At 49.5% G+C, this 27,203-nt stretch overlaps 1 protein-coding gene across 1 annotated transcript; it reads right to left on the bottom strand.

Annotated features, from left to right (window-relative positions):
* Positions 1–365: 365 nt before the first annotated feature.
* Positions 366–23,820, bottom strand: LOC123155462 (ultraviolet-B receptor UVR8). The gene is made up of 11 exons (XM_044573640.1): positions 23,543–23,820; positions 23,323–23,467; positions 23,108–23,218; positions 22,972–23,032; positions 22,775–22,893; positions 22,358–22,443; positions 22,055–22,256; positions 21,571–21,624; positions 2,050–2,160; positions 1,872–1,928; positions 366–722 (listed from the first exon to the last, which is right to left on the bottom strand). Exons 1-11 carry the CDS (start codon positions 23,578–23,580, stop codon positions 537–539), a joined length of 1,170 nt encoding a protein of 389 aa, XP_044429575.1. The 5' UTR covers positions 23,581–23,820; the 3' UTR covers positions 366–536.
* Between the last annotated feature and the right edge of the window lie 3,383 nt (positions 23,821–27,203).

Genomic DNA, 27,203 nt, shown 5'->3' with positions numbered 1-27,203 from the left:
AGGACTATGAAACGTGACGAATTCCACCAGTGCGATGAGACGGTCCTTGGGCAAGAAAACGTCACGGGTGAGACAGTCCATGGGCAAGAAATAGATAGATTAGTACCACCTTGAATTTTGGAAAAAATATGGACGTGTTAAAAAAACTGAAAGCGTAAATTCACGAGAAGCGTATTGTGACGGTGAACCCATAGAGTCAATCCATGATTTATTATTAGGAAGAGATTATTATTATTATTATTATTATTATTATAGGGAAAGAAGATTAGGGAGAGATTGTTGTAAACACAAGATTGGGTTCACATACTTAATCCGTGTTATAGCTAGATAACATTTAGCATTATAGAATCTTTGCAATTCGAACCGACTCAAGATAGCTGCGTTGACATGCAAAGGAGAAAACAACATTGGTAAGTCGGCACAGAATTTGTTAATCGGAACATTCAATTGAAGCCTGAAGTGCACAACTTCCTACTTCTTATTCTCCATTACTGTTACCACAATTTCAATTCATACACTCAAGTGATCATGCCCTGTTACATATCGGTCCATGTCACGATGGCGAGTGTGTGTCGTCCGCCACAGGCAACGTAGTTCGCTTGCCATAGCCCTTCGGAGCTGGTGCTGGTCTTTGGTGGCGGCAAGTTTATGGGCACTTCCATTGGGTGACCCGTAGTCACCTTCCTACCGTCGCCTAGACGGCCATGATCGCCCCTCCCATACTGCAAACAAAGAAAGGGAAAAAGGATGAGCATAAATAAAGCTCATTAATAAAGAAATCCACTGGTTACAGACAGTAATGTACTCCCTCTGTCTCATAATATAACAACGATTTTTACACTAGTGTAGTGTCAAAAACGTTCTTATATTATGGGACGGACGGAGTACTATTCAAATGTTCGTACAAGAGGAGGGCTTATCAGCAAACATTATTGGCATTGTCAGCAATATGACCTTTCGAAGCTAAAGAAAACAGTGGGGTTTCTAACAAACATGGTAAAGAAAATATTTTTTAAAACATACACGTTTTGCTCTTTACTCCCTCCGTAAACTAATATAAGAGCGTTTAGATTACAAACACTCTTATATTAGTTTAAGGAGGGAGTAGTACCTAACCTAAGCAGTACTAACTTGTGACACGGGTGATAATTATACAACTTTTTCCGAAAAGGAGGATTATCCCCGGCCTCTGGATATCACATGAATCATGATGTTTTCAAAGCATATCTATGACCCTGAGAATATGAAAATTCTTCAAGCAATTCATATTACTAGCACAGATAGCCGATTCGTACGAGGAGGATTTGTGGCTCTCATAGCATTAAAAAATATATCACGAAATTTCAAAAAATTCTGAAATTTTGGAATATTAAACCTGGGTGCCCATTGTACACCCGTATTCAGTTTCGTAGGGAATAGACCGTATTTCCTTCGCCACGGATACTACCACGGGCACCCATTCTCCACGAAACAGAATACGGGTGTACAACGGGCACCCAGGTTTGATATCCCAAAATTTCAGAATTTTTTGAAATTTTCTGATATTTTTTCTTAATGCTGTACTCATATAGGGGTGTGTGGCACCTATGAGCTGCAATGCATTATCTTCGTGCAATGCCTATAATAGAGGTACCCATTTCGACTGGTTACAATGGTCAGTGAAACAATATCAATTAATAACAATGCATTATCTTCGTGCGAAACCATATTTTGTCTGTCCTAGTTCTGGTAAACCCAAAATAGCTTTAAAACTATGTTTAATTTATTTTATCTGCATAGCTAACACCTCCAAAAGTTGCTTATTCTAGCTGACATATCCAAAAAGATATTTACAAGTAGTGCATGTAAGCAACTCCAAATTTTCTACTTACAGAGAACATTCGGCCATCACTGGTTAGCACAACTGAATGGGTCCCTCCACATGATACCTGCAAGCATTTAGAAGAGTGAACCCTGGTGCTGAACTTGGAAACAAACCTCAGTCAGACGCTTATAGGCGACAGACAATCAAGAAATTCAATACAACATTTCAGGCCCATGTTAAACTACCTGAACAATATCCTCGCCAGCTAGAAGCTGAACCTTTAGCGGCACCATGTGACTGCTCTTATCATCCCCAAAGCCGAGCCTCCCATGTTCTCCTCTTCCCCAAGCATATACCTGCAGAGACCGCAAAACAGATGATTGTGCCAAAGCATATTCAAGCTCGAGCAGTACATATATGGAAAATAGGAAGTTCCAACTAAGAGCTAAAAATACATTTTCCTTCATCAGTTTAACAATCACGAATTTGGAAACGGACTCATTTCTTCTAATTTATGCATAGCAATTACCAAAATACATTTGTTTCAAACCTAGAAGATTCGCAATTGCCCATTGAACAAAACTTCAGAATAGTAAATACATGCTTCCTAAATTTAGTTTTCAACTGATATATTCACCATGTCAATTCGCTGTTATCTCTTAGCCTTCTTGCTCTGATGGCAGTACCACACCAAATGACAGTTGCATTGTGCTTCTCTTCTCATCATTATTCCAGTGGTCACAACTAATAGCTTCCTGCATCCATACACATTTGCATGTCCGCCCTACTATTTATGCAGAAAATTTGGAACGAACTAGGTGTGACCTAACTGAGCAGCCAACATTGAGCCAGTCAGTTATTTGCATGTCCGCCAACATTGAGCCAACAGATGAGCCCAACTTCTTCAAAGCTCAAGTCTAGTTAGCTTTATATCTTTGCCAGAGTTTCTTATGGACATATTTTGATCATGAACAGAAGGAATAACAAACTTGTCAGATTATATTGATTCTCAAGCCCGTTAAAAGTTATGACATGAATGTTCTCGGTCAAGAACTATCTGGAATCAATCAACCTTCTCTACTCTTCTATTGCTATACATACTAGTGTATAGGGAGAGATCAGGTGCTCCAGCGCCTTAGGGTGTGTTTGGTTCCTATCACGAAGTGGAACAGCATGGGTCGGACCTGCCCCAGAGCCTCGTTCCTGCGTTTGGTTCAATCATCTGTTCCCACCTAGGGAATATTCGCCCAATATCCGGAACGCGGTGAGACCTCCAAATCGGAGGAATCACGCGGAACCGGTCGTCTCTCTCGTCTTTCCTCTCGCTCCCCCGAAAGCCTATCGCGACTCCTCTGCCTCGATCCGCGCCGGCATCTGCTATGCTCCCTCGATCCTCGCCGCCGGCTGCTCCTCTCCCTCGATCCGCGCCGCGCTCCTCCTCTTCCTCATCTCCTCCTCTCTAGACTGCGGCACGATGGACGAGGGGCGGCGGAGCAGGGGTCTTGAAGATGGGCGGCTGGGAAGAGGCTAATCCGGCGGCGGCAGGGACCAGGCCTTCGGAGGTCGCGGCGGTGAACTAATCTGGGGGCCGGTGGTAGTCTGACCTGCTGGTGAGAGGGTGCGACCAGGATCGAGGAGCAGGGAAGAGTACCGATCGATTTTGTAGCTGAGTAGCAGCCAGGTGTGTGTTGGTCGGCGAGGACTATCAGGAGCAATTTCAGTTTCTTCCTTCCATATGACGCTAACATGGAGGTAAGGCAGAGGAGATGGTGGCAGTCAGATCGCCAATGGCAACGAACCAACTGATTTATTAGCCTTAGCCATTGAGGACCTTGACCGTGGCATGATCATGTGCATATCTTTTTCTTTCTATATCTTTCTTATATTTTTCATTCTTGTTTGGACTGTGAATGTATGATCTTGATCATATGGTTTGGTGCAAGAGGAGATAGTTGTTCATATCTTTGATGTTATATGTTCATATATTAATTTACAAGGGGTGAGAAGAATACAATCCATTCCATTTCATCTCTCCAACCAAACATCGAAATGTCACCATTCCATTCCACATATTGTTCTCAACCAAACACATGGACGGAACCAACCCATTCTAATGGAATGGAACCATGACATTCCATTCCACTTCGTTCCTCAACCAAACACACCCTTAGATGCTCCGGTGATACGAGCTATCGGAAGCCATTGGATCTCAGATCCGAATGCACCTAGGGGACTCTGAACATTTCTCAAAAAAGCCCTTCAAAAGTCTGAGAATCGCGTGCAAGTGTAGTAGCCCCTCAGATGTCGCTGGATCTGGGATCCGATGACCCGGAAGCTCGTATCACCTACGACGCTGGAGCACCTGATATTCCCCCTAGTGTATATGGGCCGCACACACACACGCACACCTCAAGATGGACGATAGATATCTATAATCCACGTCTTGTCACATGCTGACAAACACTCTTTTGTTCCTGACCCCTTCAATATGCAATCAGCTATTTTTCCACGGAAGTAACATGGATTAGCTTCAGTGTTCCCTCGTCAAGCCTCTCTTTTATGAAAAAAACGATCTACACATGCTTTGTTCGGTCATGCCAAACTAGATAATTTGCGATGTTGATTGCTGACTTGTTATCACACCCGAGCTTCAGTGGTCCTCTCCTTAGTAGCCTTTAACTCTGATATGAGGCCTTTCATCCACAGCATCTCGCACAAACAAAAAGACATTGCTCTATATTCTGCTTCAGTTGTAGATCAGGAGACCACCGGCTGCTTCATCCTCCTCGAAGGTTTACTCCAACAAAGACACAAAAGCCAAATGTTGACCTTCTGGCATCAATGCAACTAGCCCAATCAGCATCACAGTAGCCCTCTACATTTAAGTGCCCATTGGCCTTAAACAATAGACCTAATCGCTCGTTCGTCTCGCCTGCGTCTATCTCGCACTGTTCCTACGCCGACGCACTGCGCATCTCCCCGTCGTCTCCAATGGCTGGGGTGCCGCCGCTCCCTCCGAGGTCTGGGCTTGCCTCCACTGCATCAGCAACGCCGAACTCCATCGGCGCCTCGACCTCGTCTGCTCCGACAGATCAGACTGGTACACCTTTAGCCGGGTTTGGTCCGGCCGCTGGACCTCCTAGGTTTGGCGCTCCGGCCAGGCAGCAGCCCTTCCCAACTGGCCCGGTCAATGCAGTTGTTCAACAAGCCCCCTGCCTAGGCTCGGGCCCCTTTCAGCTTGCTCCTACGAATATGAGCGGGCAGGGGTTCGCCTTTGGTACAGGTCTGTCAAACACAGGAGGAAATAATAAGAGGAAGAAGAAGAAGGGGCGTCAGCCTGATGTTCCTGGAGGGCCAACACTTCAGGCGCCCACCGTTAATGCGAACTTCGCAGTCTCCCATGGCATGCCGCCCATGACCGATTCCGGCAGCACGGTTGCCGCTCAACAGGAGGGGGCTGGTGTCAATGTGCCGAAAGCTAAGAAAGAAAAGATGTACTGTTTCAAATGCCGGTCCAATGATCATCTGTCCAAGGACTGTTCTGTGGTGCACTATTGCTACATCTGCAACAATTTCAAGCACGCTCTATTCCGTTGTCCCGTTCTGAAGCAGACCCGGCCCTCTGCATCGTTTTGTGGACAGGGTTCTAATGCTACCATGTTCATTCAGATCCCAGAGCATGTGTGCAAAGACGTGGACACTTCTCCATCGGCGTCGCCAACTGCCTTGGTCTCGGTCTCCGGCGGGGAGCTACCTGCAGCAGTGCTTGAAGCTGAGATTGCTAGAATCGTTCGGACCCAGACTCAATGGAAGTGGGAGGCTATTCCGCATGGCAAGGACGCCTTTTTGGTGTCATTCCCCTCCTTTGACGATCTCCACCGAATGGCTGACCTAGAGGTTCGAGTCAAGTCGCACGGCGTTGAGATTTCTTTCAAAGAATGGAAAGTTGAAGATGTCCCATCTTATGTTTCTCTAGAGACTGTATGGGTTCCATGTTTACGGCGTTCCTCACTCGGTACGACACTTTCTCGGACTTTGGGCTGTTGGATCGGTCATCGGAGCCACTCAAGATGTTGACCTGTATGCCTTGCGTCGTCATGGTATCATTCGCATTCAGGTTGCGGTTCGCTCTTTGGATATTTTCACCCACAATAATAACTTGGGAGGGGATTCTACGACTGCGGAAGCGTTTGTCAAGCTGGATGGGTATAACTTTTGCTATGAGGTTGAAAAGGAAGACTATATTCCGGATGCGGATTTTATACCTCGAATCTGGAAGAAACATGATGATAGCTCAGACAAAGGTCATGAACGGATGATGAATTTAATGGGGATGATGCTAGCAAGAAAGCAAAGAAAGTTAGCTCAGGGGGTGTGAATCCGCCTCCAACCTCGAGTTCGAGCACTCCAGTACCTATGATGACTGCATCCCTCGCCGCGCCGTTGTCCGAGCTGCCGCATACTACAGGATCCTCGAACATGGACGGCGAGTTTGTTGCAGGTTACACTTCGCCGTCGTTATTGCCGGTGCCGCCTCCGGTCTCGACATCTGTCAACTTAGGCTCAATTGTGCCTCCGACGGAACGTACACCGCACCAGGTTCAGCAACAGCGGGCGTTACCTGTGCTTATGGCACCGCAGGTGCCTGCCGTGAACGTGCATGGATTGATGGGTGCAACTACAGGCAAAGGGGCAGAGACATGCATACGTACGGTTCCTTGCATGGATGCATCAGCTAGCATGTGCTCACTTGTGGAGTTGTGTGGCTCTGGCCAACCGAAGCTGCAGGTAGCCGCTGTCGCTGAACTGGGTACTTCACCTGTCACTATCGATGGACGCCCAGTTCAGCCTATGCCTGCCCAGACCAAGGTTACGCCTACTCATGTGTCGTCGACAACGCAACAGAGCGCGCCTCTCTGTCCTCTGGCTGCTGCGGTTCAACTCGGTCCAGCCATGAGGCACAGCAAGGAGATCTGATGTACCACCGGGGCCTGGGACTGCTGCACCGTTGGGATCGCCTCGGTCTGCTCCAACGCCGCCACCGACGCGCCATTCTACTCCGACCAATGTGAAGATTACTCCCATCCGGCGTAGCGACCATCACTTCTCCTTTGCTGACGGGTCCTCGATCACGGACGAGAACTCTCTCACGAAGGCGATGCGGCGTCAGGCGGAGCGTAATCTGGACTCACCAATAGGTACACCTTGCAATAAATCATTTCTTTCTTTTTCTGGTACTCGTATTTGTTCTAGTTTAAATAACGTCGGAATTACAATTGGAAAGAATAATAATGATGTGCGTATGTCGGTGGGGGTGCTAAAACACAAGGAGATCGACCGATTAAAGGTTTTTCCTAAGTGTTCAAGCCCCCTGCCGTACCCTGAAACTGAGGAGGAGGAATCGACGGCCACATATGATGGTCCGCTTCTCTCCCACTTGGTTGGTGCGGTAACTGAGGTTGGATTAGATGATGCACGACCAGGGTCCATGTTTTGTGACTTCACTGCGTCTTCGCGTAAGTCTAAATCTCATTCCTCAAAAAAGAAACAAAAATCGTCCAAAAAGGCGAAGATATCCAACCCAACCCGAGTTTCCACATGAGAGGCATGTTTTGGAATAGCAAAGGTCTTTCAAACTTGGCTAAACATAAACACGTTAGTGATTGTGTGCGAGAGCATGGGCTGGATTTTGTAGCAATTTCCGAGGCAGGTAAATGTGACTTCCGTGCACATGTCTTTGACCACCTATCTGGTGGTTTTGACTACACATGGCATTGTTTACCACCACGTGGAAGGTCCGGAGGAATCTTACTTGGGATACAGACAACAACCATGGAATTGTTATCTTTTTCGGTTGGTGAATTTCACATCAAATTCCATCTCCGAAACAGAGCTGATAATTTTACATGGAGTCTGGTCGCGGTCTATGGGGCTGCCCAAGATGAGAATAAATCCGCTTTCCTGCGGGAATTGGTGAACCTGGCTAAGGATAATCCACACCCAATGCTTATTGGAGGCGACTTTAATATCCTTAGGTACCAGGAAGAGAAAAATAACGATCGTTTTGACACTCACTGGCCTTTCTTATTCAACGCTGTAATTGACAGTTTGAATCTTCGAGAAGCCAGTATGTCGGGGCGACAATTCACTTGGGCCAATAATCGTCCGGTGCCGACATACGAGAAACTCGATCGGGTACTCATGGATACCGAATGGGAACTAAATTTCCCTCTGGCAACAGTGCGTGCCCTAGAGCGTATTGAGACACTTTCGGACCATGCACCCATCATTCTTGAGTCTAACTCTGCTAGTCCTCCCAATGCTCGCCGCCCATTCAAATTCGAATTGGGATGGTTACAACGTGATGGCTTTGCAAATATGGTTAAGAATGTATGGGAGAGGCCCGCCGTTGGTCGCACACCAATTCAGAGATGGAACTTCAAAATTCGAGCCGCAAGGCAGTTCCTGACTGGATGGGCGAAACACACCAGTGGCATATATAAAAAAGAAAAGCAGCGTCTTTCCACTATTATTGATGACTTCGACAAAATCGCAGAGACTCGCACTTTGTCTCAACATGAGATTGACATAAAAAATCAATCCAATGAGCAAATGGCACGTCTATTGTGAGAAGAGGAACTCAAGTGGTATCGAAGATCCGGCGCCCAATTCATTCTCGAGGGAGATAGCAATACACGTTATTTCCAATTGGTTGCCAATGGGCGACACCGGAAAAAGTGTATTTTTAGCCTCGAACAGGATGAGGGACGGATCGAAGGCCAGGAAGAGCTTAAGCGTTATATAACAAAATACTACAAGTCTCTATTTGGGGCTCCAGATGAAGGGAACTTCAGTCTCGATGAGACCCGAATAGATGATATTCCACAAGTCACGATTGAAGAGAATGATATCCTGACGGCACCTTTCTCTGAAGAGGAGGTGAGAGCTGCGGTGTTTCAAATGGAACACAATAAAGCTCCAGGACCTGATGGCTTCCCCGCAGAGTTCTATCAGAATTTCTGGGATGTCATCAAGACTGACCTAATGGAGTTGTTCAATTGTCTTCATGCCGGCCAACTTGACCTATCGAGGCTAAATTTTGGAGAGACTGTTTTGTTGCCCAAGACAAAGGAGGCTGGACGGATCCAACAATACAGACCGATATGCCTCCTTAATGTCAGCTTCAAAATATTCACCAAAGTAGCGACTAATAGGCTCAATGTGGTTGCTGACCATGTTGTTCGGCCATCCCAAACGGCTTTCATGCAAGGAAGAAATATACTCGATGGAGTAGTTATCCTTCACGAGACCGTTCACGAGATGCACCGAAAGAACATGAGTGGGGTAGTATTGAAAATTGACTTTGAAAAGGCATATGATAAAGTCAAATGGTCATTTCTACAGCAGACCCTGAGAATGAAAGGCTTCTCCGATAAATGGTGTGATTGAATCCAAAATTTCGTTACTGGAGGCAGTGTGGCTATCAAAGTCAATGATGACGTAGGCCATTACTTCCAGACGAAAAAAGGATTACGTCAAGGTGACTCACTGTCTCCAATGTTATTTAACATTGTCGCTGACATGCTAGCTACTTTGATTGAACGCGCCAAACGGGATGGTCAAATTGCAGGAGTAGTGCCACATTTTGTTGATGGAGGACTCTCTATCTTGCAATATGCCGATGATACGATTCTTTTTATGGAACATGACCTTGATAAGGCGAGAAATCTGAAACTTCTGCTTTCAGCTTTTGAGCAAATGTCAGGCTTGAAAATCAACTTCCATAAAAGTGAATTGTTCTGTTTTGGAGAAGCCAAGGAGACGGCTGCACAATATGCTGACTTGTTTGGATGTGCACAAGGCCAATTCCCGATTAAATATTTGGGAATTCCGATTCATTATCGGTGTTTCACTAATGCGGAGTGGAAACATGTTGAAGAACGATTGGAGAAAGGTTGAGCAGTTGGAAAGGAAAATTGCTCTCCGTTGGAGGACGACTAGTTTTGATCAATTCTGTCCTCACCAACATGGTTCTCTACATGCTCTCATTTTTCCAACTACCCAAAGGGGTTCTGCATGTTAGACCTTTCAGCCTGAGCATTGATAGTTGTGGATGACACTAGGAGAGTTGGGACAATTTTCGTTGGTTTATTTCTCACACGATGCCATACCAACCCGAGGGGTTGGGGATACATATTTATAGGCTGCTAGCCAGCCAAGGCATATGCTAAGATGCTGCCAAGATGCTAGTCTAAGATGCTAGTCTAAGATGCTAACTGACAGTCCTTGATGGTCAAGAACAGAACTCTATCCTAACAGCCAGTCCTTGATGGTCCAGGACTTTATCCTCCTAACTGCCACAAGGACCATGTGCTGTAGCCCCACAAGGACCCTAGTACACAGACTTATCCATCATTCTCCCCCTAAGTCTTGTACGTCGTCTTGTGGGAGAGTTGAATCATCCCAATCCTGGAGCAAAGTTTGAGGAACTTGACCCTCCCAAGGGGCTTGGTGAGCAGGTCTGCGAGCTGATCCTTGGTGTTGATGTAGCTCGCCTCGATGCTCCCTTCTTCCACACAGCTGCGGATGAAGTGATACCTCAGTCGGATGTGCTTGCTCCGTTCGTGGAACACGGGGTTCTTTGCCAGGGCCAGGGCGGACTTGCTGTCCACCAGGAGCTGCACCGTTCTGGTGTCTTGAACGAGAAGATCACCAAGCAGTCGAGCAAGCTAGAGCGCCTGAGTACAGGCGGTGGAGGCTGCTATGTACTCAGCCTCACAGCTGGACAGGGCCACCACCTGCTGCTTGACTGATTGCCAGCTCACGAGACACTTGCCGAGGAAGAGGAGGATCCCGCTCGTGCTCTTGCTGGTGTCGATGTCGCCGGCGTGGTCGCTGTCGCTGTACCCGACGAAGTGTGCCGCCCCAGGACACCTAGGGTAATGGAGGCCGCGGTCGAGGGTCCCTGCTATGTAGCGGACGATCCTCTTCACTGCCTGCTGGTGTTCCGACGTTGGTCGCTCCATGAACCGACTGACATAGCCGACGGAGAATGCCAAGTCCGGCCGTGTGTGAGTGAGGTAGCGAAGGCTCCCCACAAGGCGTCGGTACTGCGTAGCATCCACTTCCTCCGTCGTGTTGTCGCGACTTAGTTTCAGCCTCTCCTCCATCGGAGTGAGAGCTGGATGGCAGTCGGTGAGCCCAGCTAGCTCAACGATGCGCTTGGCGTAGGCGGACTGTCGAAGCGCGATCCCGGAGTGGTCCTGGTGCACCTCAATCCCTAGATAGAAGGAGAGGAGCCCCAGGTCACTCATCTGGAACGTGGCCTTCATGTCTTCCTTGAACGCCGCCACCTCTGCATCTTTGGTGCCGGTGATCACCAGGTCGTCAACGTAGACGCCCACCAGCAGGGCATTTCCTCCACTCCCCCGTCGGTAGACGGCAGCCTCATGCGGGCTCTGCTCGAAACCCATCTTCTTCAGCGTGGAGTCCAGCTTGGCGTTCCACGCCCTGGGTGCCTGCCGCAGGCCATAGAGAGCCTTGCGCAGGCGGAGCACCTTGCCCTCCTGGCCGGGAATCGTAAACCCCGGTGGCTGATGCACGTAGACTTCCTCCTTCAAGTCGCCGTTGAGGAATGCCGACTTAACGTCCATGTGGTGAACACGCCAGCCCTCCTGGGCAGCCAGCGCAAGGAGAAGTCGCACGGACTCCATCCGTGCCACGGGAGCGAAAGCGTCGTCGAAGTCGACTCCTTCCTGCTGCAAGAAGCCTCGGGCCACCAAACGAGCCTTGTGCTTGATGATGGCGCCGGCTCCATCCCTCTTCAGCTTGAACACCCACTTAAGGGTGATTGCGCGGTGACCTCGAGGGAGATCAGCAAGCTCCCAGGTGCGGTTTTGCTCGACCGCATCCATCTCCAACTTCATCGCGGCGCGCCATGCCGCGTCTCTCTCGGCCTCTGCAAAGGACCGTGGTTCGCCGTCTTCACACACGAGCTGTAGCTGCGCCTCCAGGTCACGTGGCACCAGTCCTGGCACCGGCTGGTCGCCGAGCACATTATCCATCGTACGGTACCGCAGCGGTTCGCCTCCATACCATGCGTCGACCCGCTCCTCGTCATGAGTGAGCGGGGAAGCGAACTTCATCGGGTTGTGCTCTGCGTGAGCTGGTGCTGATGAAGACGAGCCCGGAGTGGCGACCGCCGGGGCTGGAGTATGCGGCGTCGCCGGTTGTGGTGTCGTCGGTGTAGCAGGCGCCGGGTCGATGTAGTTTTGGGGGCCGGGGTAGACGTGCCCGGTGAAGAGGAGCTGCTTGCTCCCCCAGCTTCCTTGAAGTGAGCGTACTCGACAATGAAGTCGTCATACGTCGGCGTCGAGCCGTCGTCCACCGCCTTGTCCCATTGCCACCCTCGCCCTTCGTTGAACACGACGTCTCGCGCTGTGCGCACACGTTGTGTCTTTGGGTCGAGGATGCGGTAGGCCTTTGAGCCCTCCGCGTAGCCGATGAAGACTCCCGGAGTGCTCCTGTCGTCGAGCTTGCCGATGTGGCCGAGCTCCTTGGCGAACGCAAGGCAGCCAAAGACCCGCAAATGAGAGACCGCCGGCTTCCGCCCATGCCAGGCCTCGTACGGAGTTCTGCCGTCGAGTGCCTTAGTAGGAGAGCGGTTGAGGATGTAGACGGCCGTTAGCACCGCCTCTCCCCAGAAGACAGCCGGCATCCCTCTCTGCTTGAGGAGAGCCCGAGCCATCCCCACAACCGTCTGGTTGCGCCGCTCGACGACGCCGTTTTGCTGCGGGCTGTACGGCGCGGAGTAGTGGCGCTGGATGCCCTCATCGGCGCGCAGTACGACGCGAATTCAGCCGCCGTGAACTCGCCGCCGTTGTCAGTGCGCAACACGCGCAATTTGCGGCCGCTCTCCGCCTCCACACCAACCTGCGCGCGCCTGATGGCGTCCGCCGCTTCTCCCTTACTGCCGAGGATCATCACCCACATGTAGCGGGAGAGATCGTCGACGAGCAGCAGGAAGTAGCGTCGACCTCCTGGTGTGGCTGGCGTCACCGGGCCGCACAGGTCTCCGTGCACGAGCTCCAGCTTCTCCTTAGCCCGAAAACTCGCCTGTTGGGGAAAGGGGAGTCGTCTCTGCTTTGTCAGTACGCAGATGTCGCAGAACTGCTCCACATGGTCGAGGCATGGCAGGCCTCGCACCATCTCCTTGGCACTTAGACGCTTCAGGGCCTCAAAGTGAAGGTGCCCAAAGCGCTCATGCCACTGCCACGCCTCGTCGTCTCGACGGACAGCGAGACAGACCGGTTGTGCCACCTGCACATCAAGGACGTAGAGTCGATTTTCACCTCTGGGCACCTTGGCGAGAAGGCGACGCTGGCGATCCCAGATGCGTAGGACCCCATGCTCAATCAGCACGCGTGAGCCGTTCTCATCCAGCTGTCCCAAGCTGATGATGGAATTCCTTAGCGCGGGGATGTAGTAGACACCGGTGAGCAGCCGATGCTCTCCCATCTTGGTGGTGAAGATGACGGAGCCGACGCCCTTTATCTCCACAGCGGAGGCATCCCCGAACTTGACGGAGCCTCGCGCATCGGAGTCGAGCTCGGCGAAGAATTCCCTTCGACCGGTCATGTGGTGGGTGGCGCCGGTGTCGAGGCACCACCCCGTAGCCTTGTCCTTCCCGAAGCCATCGCCGAGAAGAGCGTGTGCTTTTGGCTCATCGAGGTGGATGAAAGCCTTTGCGACTGGAGTCGCCGAGGGTAGCTCAATGCTTGCATGCGCCATGAACAGAGCCGTCTCCTCCTCCTTCGCCTGTGCGACGTGAGCCTGGCCTTATCGTGGTTGCCGACACTCATTGGCCCAATGGCCAAACCGGCCACAGTTGTGGCAACTGTTGTCTTGTGCCGGCCTGGGCTTGCCAGCGGCGCCGTCCTTGGCGCCTCCGCGGGCGTCACCTTCGGCACGTCCTTGTGCCCTGCCCGGGGGGCCTCTTCGCGCCTTACGCTGCTTGCCACGCTTGCGGCCGCCCGTCGAGGAGGAAGGCTCCCCCTTCTTGTCACCAAGGCTGGGATCCCATTGCTCCCGAGTTAGGAGCAGCTTCCCGCCGGTGGTGACGGGCCCCGAGGGGGGCTGTGGCTCGTCGGTGTCGACGACCTTGAGTCGACCTATCGCCTCCTCGATCGTCATCGTGGAGAGGTCCAGCAACGACTCGATCGAGCGAGCCATCTGCTTGTACTTCTCGGGAATGCACCGAAAAAGCTTCTCGACAGCTCTCTCCTCGGTGTAGGTGGCATCGCCAAACTTCACCATCTTCTGCAGCAGAGTGTTGAGACGGAGAGCAAAGTCATCAACGTCCTCACCTGGCTTGAAGCCCAGGTTCTCCCACTCCTTACGAAGTGCCTGCAGGGTGGACTTGCGAGCACGGTCGCTGCCGATGCGTGCTGCGGCGATGGCGTCCCAAGCCTCCTTGGCAGTCCGCTTGTTGGAAAGCAAGAACTGCATCTCGGGCGGGACTGCGGCGATGAGGGCGTCCAGCGCCCGTCGATCCTCTAGGTGGTCGACGTTGCTGTCCTGGACTGCCTCCCACATGCGCCGCACCTGGAGCCTGACCTTCATGATCCCGGCCCACTCGACGTAGTTGGTTTTAGTGAGGGTAGGCCACCCAACACTGGAACCAACATCCCTGACCACAGTCCGGACCTCGTAGAGGCCGCGGTCCTGGTCGTTGCAGCCGCCGTCGCGGTGCGCGCCTCCACCTGGAGCGCGGGCGTGCTCGGCTGCCCACTGCGCCGTCCGCTCCTGCGCCACTTTGGCGCGATCTGCGTCGGCGCCGTCGTCCGCAGGCGCGGAGCTGCTGGAGCTGCCGGGGCTGCCGCGGAGTGCCTTGGCATCCGCCGTAGCCTCACGGGCTGCTTCTGCTGCTGCTGCTGCTTCTACCTCCGCCCTGGCTGCTTCTACCTCCGCTCTGGCTGCTGCCAGCTCCGCTGCAGCCAGCCTCGACACTCTTGCCGCCGCAGCAGCCGCTGCTACAGCCGCTCGCTCACGCTCCTCTGCCACGGCGCGCTCGGCCTCTTGCCGGCGCCGCATGCTCGAGGTAGCCGTGTGCTGAGAGCGACCTGCAGACATGGCTCGCTGCAGGGGGGCTGTTGCGTGAAGAGGAGGCTGATGAAGACGAGTTGCTGCTCAACAGTCCGGAGGGAGGAAGGTAACCAGAGGCAGACGGAGCAGCTGCTGCTACCGACTTGGGCTGCTCACAGGAAATGCTCAGGGTGCAGGTTAACGAGGCTCTGATACCACTTGTTAGACCTTTCAGCCTGAGCATTGATAGTTGTGGATGACACTAGGAGAGTTGGGACAATTTTCGTTGGTTTATTTCTCACACAATGCCATACCAACCCGAGGGGTTGGGGATACATATTTATAGGCTGCTAGCCAGCCAAGGCATATGCTAAGATGCTGCCAAGATGCCAGTCTAAGATGCTAGTCTAAGATGCTAGTCTAAGATGCTAACTAACAGTCCTTGATGGTCAAGAACAGAACTCTATCCTAACAGCCAGTCCTTGATGGTCCAGGACTTCATCCTCCTAACTGCCACAAGGACCATGTGCTGCAGCCCCACAAGGATCCTAGTACACAGACTTATCCATCACTGCAAAGACTGGATTACTTCAGATCCCCTTTTTTTTGGCAAGGAGACTATGAAAAGAAAAAGTATAGACTAACCAAATGGAGCATCGTTTGCCGACCGAAAGACCAAGGAGGCTTAGGTGTTCACAACCTCCAGGTCAAGAATGATGCCTTACTCAGTAAATGGTTGTTCAAGCTTCTTACTGAGGATGGTGTTTGGCAAACTATGCTACGCAACAAGTATTTAGGCCAAAAGGCGTTATCCCAGGCTTATTGGAAGCCCGGTGACTCGCATTTTTGGGCTGGTCTGATGGCGGTAAAGAAACATCTTTTCCGTTTCGGATCCTTCGCGATAAAGGACGGCTCGGAGATACGCTTCTCGGAGGACAAGTGGCTAGGAAATACCACTCTCCAAGAACAGTACCCAGCCTTGTACCGCATTGTACGTGATAAGAACGATACTCTTGCGCATGTGATGACCACTTCTCCGCCAGATATATCATTTCGAAGGGATTTGGTTGGGCCCCGTCTTGTGTCATGGCAACATCTTCTATCCCGTTTGGATTCGATTAACTTGACACAAGGCCGGGATGTCTTTCGCTGGAATCTTACTACATGTGGGTCCTTCACAGTTGATTCTATGTATCGTGCACTATCGCACACAGAGATTCCAGTGGCCAATAATAAACAAATCTGGAAATCGAAGATTCCACTAAAAGTTAAGATTTTCATGTGGTATCTTCGGAGAGGAGTTGTGCTAACTAAAGACAACCTCGCTCGACGCAACTGGAAAGGAAGCAAGAAATGTAGTTTTTGTACTCATGACGAGACAATCAAAAATCTCTTCTTTGAATGCAAGTTTGCGCGTTCTACATGGTCAGTTATCCAAATAGCGTCAAATTTGTATCCACCAACAAGTGTTACCAATATATATGGTCACTGGCTTGATGGAATACCAAATACTTTTAGTACGCTAATACGGTGGGAGCGTCTGCCTTACTATGGTCGCTCTGGCTATGTAGAAATGATTGTGTTTTTAATGACAAAATCTCTTCTCCTATGCAGGTTATTTACCGTTGTACGCACTGGCTTCATATGTGGTCTACTCTGCACCGAATGGAGTACCAATCGCTGTTCAAGGCGGTGTGTATGCGGTTGGAGCGGGTGGCCAGGGAGGTTTTTACCCAACATGGGTGGCAGCATAATCTCCGAATCGATCCACCTTCTCCGTCGATCCACCTTCTCCGTCGACATAGGCATAGTTTCGGCCCCATATGGCTTTACTGTTGCCACTTTGTCGTTTTTATATTATTATTTTTGTCAGACTGTTTGTTTGATGGTTGTGTGCATCTTAGCTATGCAGAGGCCGGGTGTCGCTCTTTATGTTTTGTATCCGCTCGATGCTACATTTTGAGTTAATAAAAGCGCCCTTTATCGAAAAAACAATAGACCTCTTCCATGACTCCCTTTTAGATAGGGCAATATACAGTGTGCTGATTTCTTGGGCCACGCATGTAGCGGATGACCACACTCACTGCATAGGATGTCAGGTATCATGTGGCACAAATAGATGAGCCAGACTACAAGCCATTTGTAGCTCTCCCTACAATTGGACTTCCAGATCGTGCATACGATTGATGATTTGGCTCGATAGGAGTTGAAGCAGCTCGACACCCAAGTATCCATGCACCACTAAGAAGGTCCAAGACATACTTCAGCTGCAAGAGAACTATCCTTTCAAGGACGTTGCAGTTTCCACTGCCTAGAAAATACCTCTGTTGGCCAAGGTCCTTAATCTCAAACTCTTTGCTTAACGTCACCCCTTATAATAATGATATCATCCACATATATTGCAAGAACTGTGATATGCCTGCCGGAGTTGCGCTATAACTATCCCATACCACACATAGCACAATGAAATTGATCAAACCATGCCCATGGAGATTGCTTAAGCCCATATAATGACTTTCTCAACCTAAGGAACTTTCAATGAGTTTGAGATGTACCAAAACCAGGTGGAATTTCCATGTACACTTCCTCATGAAGATCACCATGCAAAAAAAATGCATTTTTCACAAATTTACTGCACGTGATATCAAAGTTTTCAGGGTACTCCTCTTTGCCACAGGTGCAATGGTCTCATCATAGTCAATTCCATAGGTTTGGCTATAACCCTTTGCAACAAGTCTGGCCTTATGTCTCTCCATCTTACCATTTGACTCTTGCTTCACGGTGTAGACCCATTTGCAATTAACTGCCTTTTCCCTTTTGGAAGCTCTACAAGCTCCCATGTATTATCTACTATATCTAAATAGATGATCCCCACTAGCTGATTTCTCTGTGCTCTCGTGCAGCCACCTCATCATATTTTTTTCCAACCGTTTGATTGACCACAGGTGGCTCAGATCTGCAGCGCAAGTGTTGATTCCCCCGTGCCCCACTCCCCTGCTGTTGACTCCATCGTCTCCTCGCCTTCCAAGAACACTCATATCCTTTGCTGTTCAACTTCCCCAATTGATGCGTCGTCCTCTTCTCCTTCCATCCCTCCCTGCCAATCCCTAGATTTCCCATCATAAACACACATGAAACAGATGGCAGCATGCGAACATCACCTATCGAGGGATTTTATTGCTCATCTCCTTTCGGTGACAGACGAATTGGAGACCATGCCGCCACCACGAGGCGGCTGCATCTTCTTCCTCCCGAGCGCATGCGACACATTGGAACAACACCTCACCGAGCACCACCTCACCTACGGTGAGACACTGGTCGTGGAGGTGGACCTGCTGGCGCTCCTCCACGCCGTCGCCGCCGCTGCCGAGCTGTCCCACCTAAACCTTGTGGGGACATAGCATCCAATACCATGTGATCCGTCAGCATCTGGCCATGAGGCCAAGGCGGAGATGATCCGTCGCTGTTCGCAAGAAAAAGGCCATGGTACCTGCTCCTACTTCCTCTCCTTCCTTCCGCCTACTCAGGATTGTTCAGTAAGAAATTAGTTCATTGACTGCAAGCTAGATTATATGTTATCTGTAAATAATATCCCTATTTCGTTTTGTAATTAGGACATTCAACCTTGGCAGGAGCCTTATACACATTTAAGGCTGAAGAATAGACCACTCCAACTGGTAACTTTGCACCGGGTTCCTCTTCTGCTAAATCAAAGATCATAACGTACGGCATGTACCAGACATAAAAATAGTTTCTACAAGGAGATGGTGTGCAGTTATTTTGTCCCAGTGAATCTATCTTATGCCGGAGTATGTATGTCTGAATTTTGTTTGCAGTTTATGGAAGCTGATGGGAAAGTGTACATGGACATGAGGTACTGCTTTCAGATAAGGAGCAGCGTAACTAAAAAAGAGTCTGTACTACTTTTGGTTCTACATCGTGGCTTCAAGGACGTTCCAGGTAATCAACGATCTGATGATCTCGAGTGAAGTAGATCTCTGAATCCTAATTGCTTGAAATATCTGAATTTGCATGTTATTCTATCTGAACAATTAACCTGCCTGCCTTATCAGCTATCACACGTTGCACTATGTCCTCTCCGTTGCACTGGCGAGTGAGCAGGTCGCCATCCCTTACACAGGATCCAGCCATCGTCCGCGTTGTAGGCATTGTCACACACTAATTGTTTTTTGCTGGTTGGATATAGATTTGTTTGGATGATTTGTGTTGCTGCTGCTTATTTAAAATTTGATTATTCTTTGACTATTTGTTTTGATTTAATTAGTAATACCAACATCTTGGTGCTGCATACGTCTACTAAAATGAAGTAACCCATTCTCATGTTGTTTGTGCAGATTTTGTTTTGTCATGTCAAACAAGGTAGTTAATGAAAATTCAATTCAATCAGGCTGCAAGTAAGGTGGACCAGTGTAATCTTTATAAGGTAATCAAAAGAATAATCCCATGTCCGTCATGTTGTTTCTACATATGTTATGTTTTAGTCAATTTTTTTACTCTTGTGATTTAAACATTATTATTGTTTCATGTAAGAAAGCTATAAAATAATGTACTAGCATGATTTCTATAACCATACATGTAAATATACATTAGAGGCTGTGCTTCTTTCTCATTGTCAAGTTGTTTTCTACACAGGAAGTTAGTACAACAAAGCAGAAAAGCAAAGACATGGTAGGCAACATCCAAAGGAGCAAACTTTTTTCGAGAAAACGCAAAGTGATTTTTGCGTTTCATTGCATTGAAAAGGTGAGAGAGAGCACATGCCTCCTAGGAGGTTATATTTACAGGGTCCTAGCGCCTCCGACCAAAGGAGCAAACTAAAAAATGTTCAATTAATTTGTCAGCGAGAGTCTTATTTGGCTGTGTTTCTCATGTATCAACTTGATTTTCTTGCCTTGAATTCCTTGCAGTATAAATATTTTGGCATATTTAGATGTAGTTTTAATGTATAAATATTTTGGCATATTTAGATGTAGTATATTGGTGCTTGCAGTTGAACTCCACAACAATAACACATTATCAATGCCATTTGTTTTCACATTAAGAGGCTCCGTACAATTGTTCACTTATTATTCCCGTTGCCATCCACAACCAAGAGCTATCCATTTTATGTAGTCATGTTTTATTTTTTATTTTAATCAATTTATAACCATAATTTACCGCAGCAACGCGCGGGGTATCATCTAGTTCTTCTAAAGGGCTGGCATCTCCATCACCGCTTCATCCCACTCAGGATCTTGCGTTGCTGCTCTCCAATCGGTTGGGATTACCAACGATTGTTAGGAGGCAATGAAGGCTCTATACCTAGGTGACGGTGAGTCATATGACGCATAGTTTTCACTTTTCAGTATCATGCTCAAAACCGTACCTTCCAAGAGGATTTCCTGCCCCAGCTCATGGTTCTTTCCTCAAGGCAATAGGCACATTCATTCAATCATCTATGACACGCAACTGACTCTTAGATGAGTCCACTTCATCAAGTACTGGAATCTGATGTCGCTGATGTTGCTCCCCCTGCAATTGGACCTCGCCAACTACTGGAATTTATTGTTCATGTTGCAATTTTCTCCTTGCATACGCCACTAAATTTGACTCCTCATTTGGCTTTCTCCATCTCTCTTCACTCATAGGTTTTCTTCTTGTATACACCCTCAAAGTTTCTTCCTCGTTTGCCTTTTTGAATCTTTCCTCACTCATACGACATGGAACTGTACCAATCACAACTCTCGATGGTTCCTCTTTCTCCACCGGCTTTGCTGCAGCTTCATCCTCTCGGTCGCCGCCACCTCCGTACTTCCTACTCTTGCTTCCATCCGACCACCAGGACCTAGCATCGCTGCCAACTGCCAAGACAAGTGCTGCCGTCTCCTCCGGCAGACCCACTCTCTCACACTGCCGGCCGCCGGCTCCATTCCCGCACAACTACTCCGCCTGGGCCTGTTGGCCTTTTCCCAGAGCTTGTTCCCCGCTGCGCTGACACCCTGGGCGCCCGGAGCTCCACCCCATGCTGCTGATTCACCACGGGCGACCTGCAGAACCCAACATCTTCTCCCACCTGTGCTCTGACACAATCTTGTCGTTCAGGAAATATCTAGAATCAGTCAACCTTCTCTATTCTTCTCTCTTGCTTTGCATGCTAATGTATATGGGCCACATGGGCCAGGTAACTAACACACACACACACACACACACACACACACACCAGCCAACAGTGGACAACACCCTTCATGAATAATCCTAGTACGCGAGAACTAGTACGCGAGAACAGTTTGTTGCTCCCTATAGCCGTGTCGTCTTTCATCAAAATAAAATGAAATAGAACTGTGTCAAAACTGGCCGTTCGGTCAGAGAACAACAAAGCCTTTCAGTCCCAAACAAATTGGCATAGGGTAGAGTTGAAACCCATAAGATCTCGAAACATGGTTCTGACACGTGGGTAGTTAACTTCCACGCACCCATGTCCATGGCTGGTTCTTTGGTGTTATTCCAGTCTTTCAGGCCTCTCTTTACGGACCCACCCATGTGAAGTTTGGTCTACCCCGATCTCTCTTGACATTATCAGAATGCTTTATCCTTCCGTTATGCACCGGCGGTTCGGTTAGAGTAAATAAATTTTATCATATGATGATAAACCAGTTTACAGAAAGAAAGAAAAAAGGAAATACCTCTCCTTCTTTAGTTAATGCGGCTGAATGCCAACCTCCAGCAGCAATGTCAACCTGCAAATAGACGTGGAAAATATAAAACAATAAACAAGAAACAGAAACAGGACTTTTAGGATTCATAGGCCTGGTAAGGAAAAATATGTGTGCAAAAGTATTTGTGATTTATCAGCATCTAGTGGTAGCCTGGTAGGCCATAATCAATATGAAATTGTTTACATAGGCAACATCGAACAAATGTAAGTTCCACAAAAATGGCATAAATTCAACGATCAGTACCAGAGGTGCTATATGCTTAACTTACTGCGGGTCAACATGAATTAACCTGGGATCCAATGGACCAACCTTTTTTTTTCTTTTGCTCAGCTAGAGTCTAACCAAGCCATGAACCAGGCTTGTTAGGTAACATCTTCATACACCTCATTAATGTTCAACTTGATTTAGAAAGGATGTCGGAAATAAGAAGCAACAATCCAGTGTGGCTCACCAATGAGAGGTTAGATAGCCCTTCAACACGGATAGGTTGTGATCTCGGTTGGGTATCTCCAATCCCCAGCTGGCCATATTCATTATTACCCCATGCCCACAAGATTCCGTCTACTGACAGTGCCAAATTATGGAATGCCCCTACAGCAATCATGCTCACTTGTTCAAGCCCTTGCACACGTACTGGCGTAGATATTTTTTTGCTGAAAAGAAGACTAACATCGTCAATACTATGATACGAGGACAAACACACCAAAAATATAAAAATGGTTGATGATTTCAGTTGAAGTCACAGGCGCCATACATATCACCCGGAGGCCACGGTTGTCCCCATGTCCAGACATGGCCTTCTTGTGTCAAAACCACTGAGTGAGTCCCCCCCGCAGCTACCTAGAGTCAATGAAAGAAAACAGTAAACCAGAAGTTAATGATGTTGAATGGAGAGCAGGAGTGAAGGACTGAAAAGTTTTAGCATCATTTTACTAGAACATCAGTATTTCATTTGGACATGACATACTGTAACAGTTCTAACAAAAAGTTATCCTATGTGTTCTCCCAGCCTAACACATGTTGGCAACAAGCATATTGCTGATGTTGACACTAAGATGCAAAAAATTGCTAGTCCCAATCCTTAAAACATGCATAAAAATGACTAAAATCCCAAGAACATTGGGACTGGTGGAAGTAGTACATGATAGGAATCTGATTCCATTCCACTCACTTGCCGAACTTTGAGCTTGAGAGCGCATCGCTGTGGGATGGGGATGTCCCTCCTGAGTGCCCTTGTGCCATCTTCCTTCCTCTCAGGCTCCTCCCCGCACTGTCCATATTCGTTGCCCCCTGGAACATGGGCGCACATGTCATGTAATCAACCAATTCCGAAAAGAAAAAAACACCCAAGAAACCGAGTCCCCTTACCCCAAGCGTAAGCCCGCCCCTTGTCGTCCACCGCGAGGCAATGCCACCCGCCGATCGCTGCCTGGCACCAAAACCCAATGACACACGCATTACAAAAGAAGCGAATCGCATTTCAAAAGAGTGATCCTGCGCTCACCTGCACGATCTTGACCCCGATGAGGGCGTCGACATGCGCCGGGGAGCTCTCTGTCTTGGTCTCCGGCGGGTGCCCGAGCGTTCCCCGCTGATTCCACCCCCAAGTGAAGAGCTGCAGAGAAACGGCGGCCGCCAGCGAGAAACCACATCAAAACAAACACTGTACTGTATAGAAAGGAAAGGAGTGCAAGGAGGAAGCGGGCAATGGAAGCGTACGCTGCCGTCGTTGCATATGGCGAGGGAGTTGCGGCTGCCGGCTACGACGGCGGAGACGGCGTACGCATCCAGAGCGCCGATGCAGCGGGCCCAGTCCTTCTCGTCGCATCGGCCCATGCCCAGCTGCCCGTCTTCCCCCGAACCCCTGCAAAACCCAACGAAATCAGGCGCCACATCTCAGGGACAGAGCGGCCGGAGGGGGCGAGCGAGGAGGCGTCACCATGCGAGGACGGCTACGGGGCGGGAAGGCGGCGCCATATGGGGTGGGGGGAGGGGGCGGCTCGGGGTCTGAGGTGGCCGGGAAGCGGTGGGGAGATAGCGAAACCGCAGCGGCAAAACAAGAATGCCAGCGCTGGAGGCTGCTTTTGTTGCGGCCCTGTCCGGGAGGTGGGATTGGGGTGGGTGAGGAGGGGAGGGCGCCTTCCTGTTGCGCGTGTCTTGTGTGGGTTTTGTGCTCCGCGCAATAGGGTTTTGGAGGCGGGGAGGCGGTGGATTCCACCTCATCTTCCGGTCAGCACTCAATTTTTCGCTCTCCTCTATTGGGAGCCCTGCACGCATATGGCCAATTGGCACTGGCAGCCACCACGTGTCCTGCTAGGCCCATCATCGAGTAAATAGATATTTTTGTTCTTGCTAATTAATTGGAATCCTATCGCCGCCCTCCTCCGATGCACTAAAGCTTGGCCCAAGGTTGCCCCGCATGCTGCTCTTGGATCCCGTCATTCCCCACCTGGGCTGACCAACTCCTTGGAAGATGGTTGAATTGCAGGCGTGTCGATGGTCATCCTGGTGCTTGGAACAGAATGGCGCCGGGATGGTCTGTTGTGTGCTTCGCCGAGATGCCTGTTGACTATAGGACAATTGTACTATCAAGAGAGATGCAAACAAAGGCTCTATGATTTGAACCCAATGAAAGATTGATGCGGAGCATCCTACGGTCATCCCCATGTACACTTCAACTACTCCCCAAGTCCCAAATGCACCTACGATGAGAGCTCGGGCATGTGTCATTGGACATAAGGTGAAGTATCTTCTTGTTAAACTTTCCTTGGACCCACATGAGACATGGCTACTACCTCAAACAAAGACATTTTGTGTGCTTAGGTACCAAGGAACCAACAAGGAGAAGGAATGGTGCAAGATGGACACCAAGAGCATGGAGAGGGATTTTCCCAGCGCAGAGATAGAGGTACAACCGCCCATGTACCACCCAACTACCGCCCGAACGGCACAACCGCTCGACTACCGCCCAACTACCGATCCAACTTCTGTAATCGAGCGGTGCAAGGTCGGTACCGCCCCGGTTTGTCCCCGTAACAGTCGTATGACTGGTACAACCGCTTCAACCACCGGTACAACCGCTAATGACTTCCAGGGACACCTCCAGGAACCAAGAGCTTCAGGCGGTACAACTGCTCCCATGACCGGTACTACCGCTCTACATGCGCGCAGTAAAAAAGTCAACAACCCGTGTAACCCCCAACTTACCCATTGGACTATAAATACTCATCTCCTACCTCCGAATTAGGGTTAGCAAAGGATTAGCTCATTTGAGAGATAGAGCTTTGCTCATCCACTTGATACCCTTCTACATTGGAGTTCATGACCTCTTCGGAGAAGATCCCCCATGTGGATTCATGACCCCTCATGGAAAGACCCCCTCAAGACCTCCTCACGGAGAAGAACTTGCTACTTGTATCGTCCTTTGTTGATCGTGGATCGTGTATCTCTTTGTGTTTCGAGGATCTAGCACATGTGTAATCGAATCTTGTTGGTTTGAGTGATTTCTCTCGTGTTTCCCCTCGTGTTCTTCGTAGGATCCGCTCCAATCGTGAAAGATCGGCCCTAGGGTTTCCACCCTACATCATCTTGGTATCATGAGCCAAGGTTGATCATGAATTTGGAGTCCCTACCCCCCCCCCCCCCACACACACACACTTTCTAGCCTTGTTTTGTTGATTTCGTCCTAAATTCAAAAATCCCCACCAAAATAGCCCCCAGATTTTTTTGTTATTTGTTGGTTTGATGATGTTTTGTTGATTTTGATCCATGGATTTGCTTGTTTCGAGTGGGTCTAGCATCTCCTCGAGTTTCCCCATCTTTTATCCACGAAATCTTCGCATTTTTTCCCCTGAAATCATCCATTTCCACCCCAAGTCCATCTCGTACTCAGATTTGGAAAAATTTCCGACAAAAGTGGTACAACCGGCCTCTAAGGAGGTACAACCGCTCCCCCATCCCCTGATACTTCTGCCAGCCCAAAACTGGAACCCCGGGACTCTCCAGGAGCGGTACAACCGCCCTCACAAGCGGTACAACCGCCCCTCCCAGTTTCACCCTCGGCTGATTGACCATTTTGTTCATAACTAATTCATCCAGACTCCGATTTTGACATTCTTTAGCTCGTTGGATAGCCACTGACATCCCCCTCCATATAAATAGGTTCTAACATCATTTGACTCCATCAAATTTTTGGAACTTTGGCATCTTTGCCTAGATCCTCCACCACATCATCTGCTATACCACCACCGACTTCCGCAACCTAACCCATTTTGTTCCCCATAGCATTAGTGGTTGCTTGAGTAGTGATTCGAGTCTCCTAAGGTGTTTTGGCTACGTAGGGACGGTTACTTCTTCATCAACCACCACCATAACTTCCGCATAACCTTGCCCTCCATACACTTCTGGCACCCCAACTTAACCAAATTTTGTTTGAGCTTGTTCGAGTTGTGGGTCGTGTCTCCTAAGGTGTTTCGCCTACTTAGGGACGGTGCTTTCAACTCCGACTCGCATAACCCAACAACTCCACTTCCGCATTGCCAACTCTGCAACCACCACCACATTCCGCTACCACCATTTGACATTTGCCTTCGAGATTTTGAGTTCACAGTTTTTTCCGTTTCCTAAGGTGTGTAGGCTAATTAGGGAGATGATGTAGGGCGGAACCCTAGGGGTCGATCTTTCACGTTTGGAGAGGATCCCTACGAGGAACACGAAGAACGCGCGGAGGGGAACGAGGGAAAACACGGGGAAACGCAAGAGAAAACACTCAACCAACACGAATATGATCACACATGTGCTAGATCATCAAGGCACAAAGTAACACGAGATCCAAAGTCAACAAGGGACGATACAAAGGTAGTCGTTCTTCTCCATGAGGAGGTATTGATGGTCTTCTCCGGATGGAGGTCTTGAATCCAGGTGGATCTTCTCCGAAGAGGTGCGGCCCCTCACGAGGAGTAGATCTGTATGGATGAGCAATGCTCTATCTCAAATGAGCTAAACCAATACTAGGTCTCAAAAGGAGGAGGAGGAGGAATCCTATATATAGTCCAGGGGGGCGAAGGGGTACATGGGATCAGCCCAACACGCGCACGCAGGCGGGGTCCGGATGATCCGGGTGAGGAGCCGGATGATCTGGGCTCTGGCCGGATGATTCGGAAGGAGGCCCAGATGAGCTGGTGACGCAGGCGGTGGCGGTGCAGGTCCGGATGTACGTCTGGGGGTCCGGATGTCCGGGCGATGTCCGGATGATCCGGGTCGGCGTCCGAATGGTCCGGTTTCGGGGATGAGCTTCGGGTGTCTTCGGGGCGATTTAGCCGGATCATCCTGACCGGGGTCCGGATTGTCCGGGCTCTGTCCGGATCGTCCGGGCCCACGTTTGGATCGTCCTGCCAGCCTGGGACTTGGCGCTTTCCCTCTCCGTCTTCACGCATGTCTTCCACTTTCGGTTCTCCTTGCCTCCTTGCTTCTCCATGGCTAACTCCTTGGTACCTAAGTATGCAAAGCGTCTCCGTTTGAGGTAGTAGCCATGTCTCGTGTGAATCGAAAGGGAGTTGTGAGAGGAGTGATGTCACCTCGGTTTCGAGAGCTCTTGCACG

This window comes from Triticum aestivum, chromosome 7B, assembly GCF_018294505.1.
Source record: "Triticum aestivum cultivar Chinese Spring chromosome 7B, IWGSC CS RefSeq v2.1, whole genome shotgun sequence".
Lineage (NCBI taxonomy): Eukaryota > Viridiplantae > Streptophyta > Magnoliopsida > Poales > Poaceae > Triticum > Triticum aestivum.
The sequence above is the reverse complement of the archived record's forward strand: the minus strand, read 5'-3'. Positions and strand labels throughout refer to the sequence as shown.

What these genes read in the sequence shown, in the direction of transcription:
- LOC123155462 (XM_044573640.1), bottom strand. Translation starts at nt 23,580, where the DNA reads ATGGCGCCGCCTTCCCGCCCCGTAGCCGTCCTCGCATG. An exon ending in TCGGGGTCAAGATCGTGCAG is followed by an intron (nt 23,033 to 23,107) that starts GTGAGCGCAGGA and finishes TTTTGGTGCCAG; the next exon opens with GCAGCGATCGGCGGGTGGCA. An exon ending in GGCTATCTAACCTCTCATTG is followed by an intron (nt 21,625 to 22,054) that starts GTGAGCCACACT and finishes GTCTATTTGCAG; the next exon opens with GTTGACATTGCTGCTGGAGG.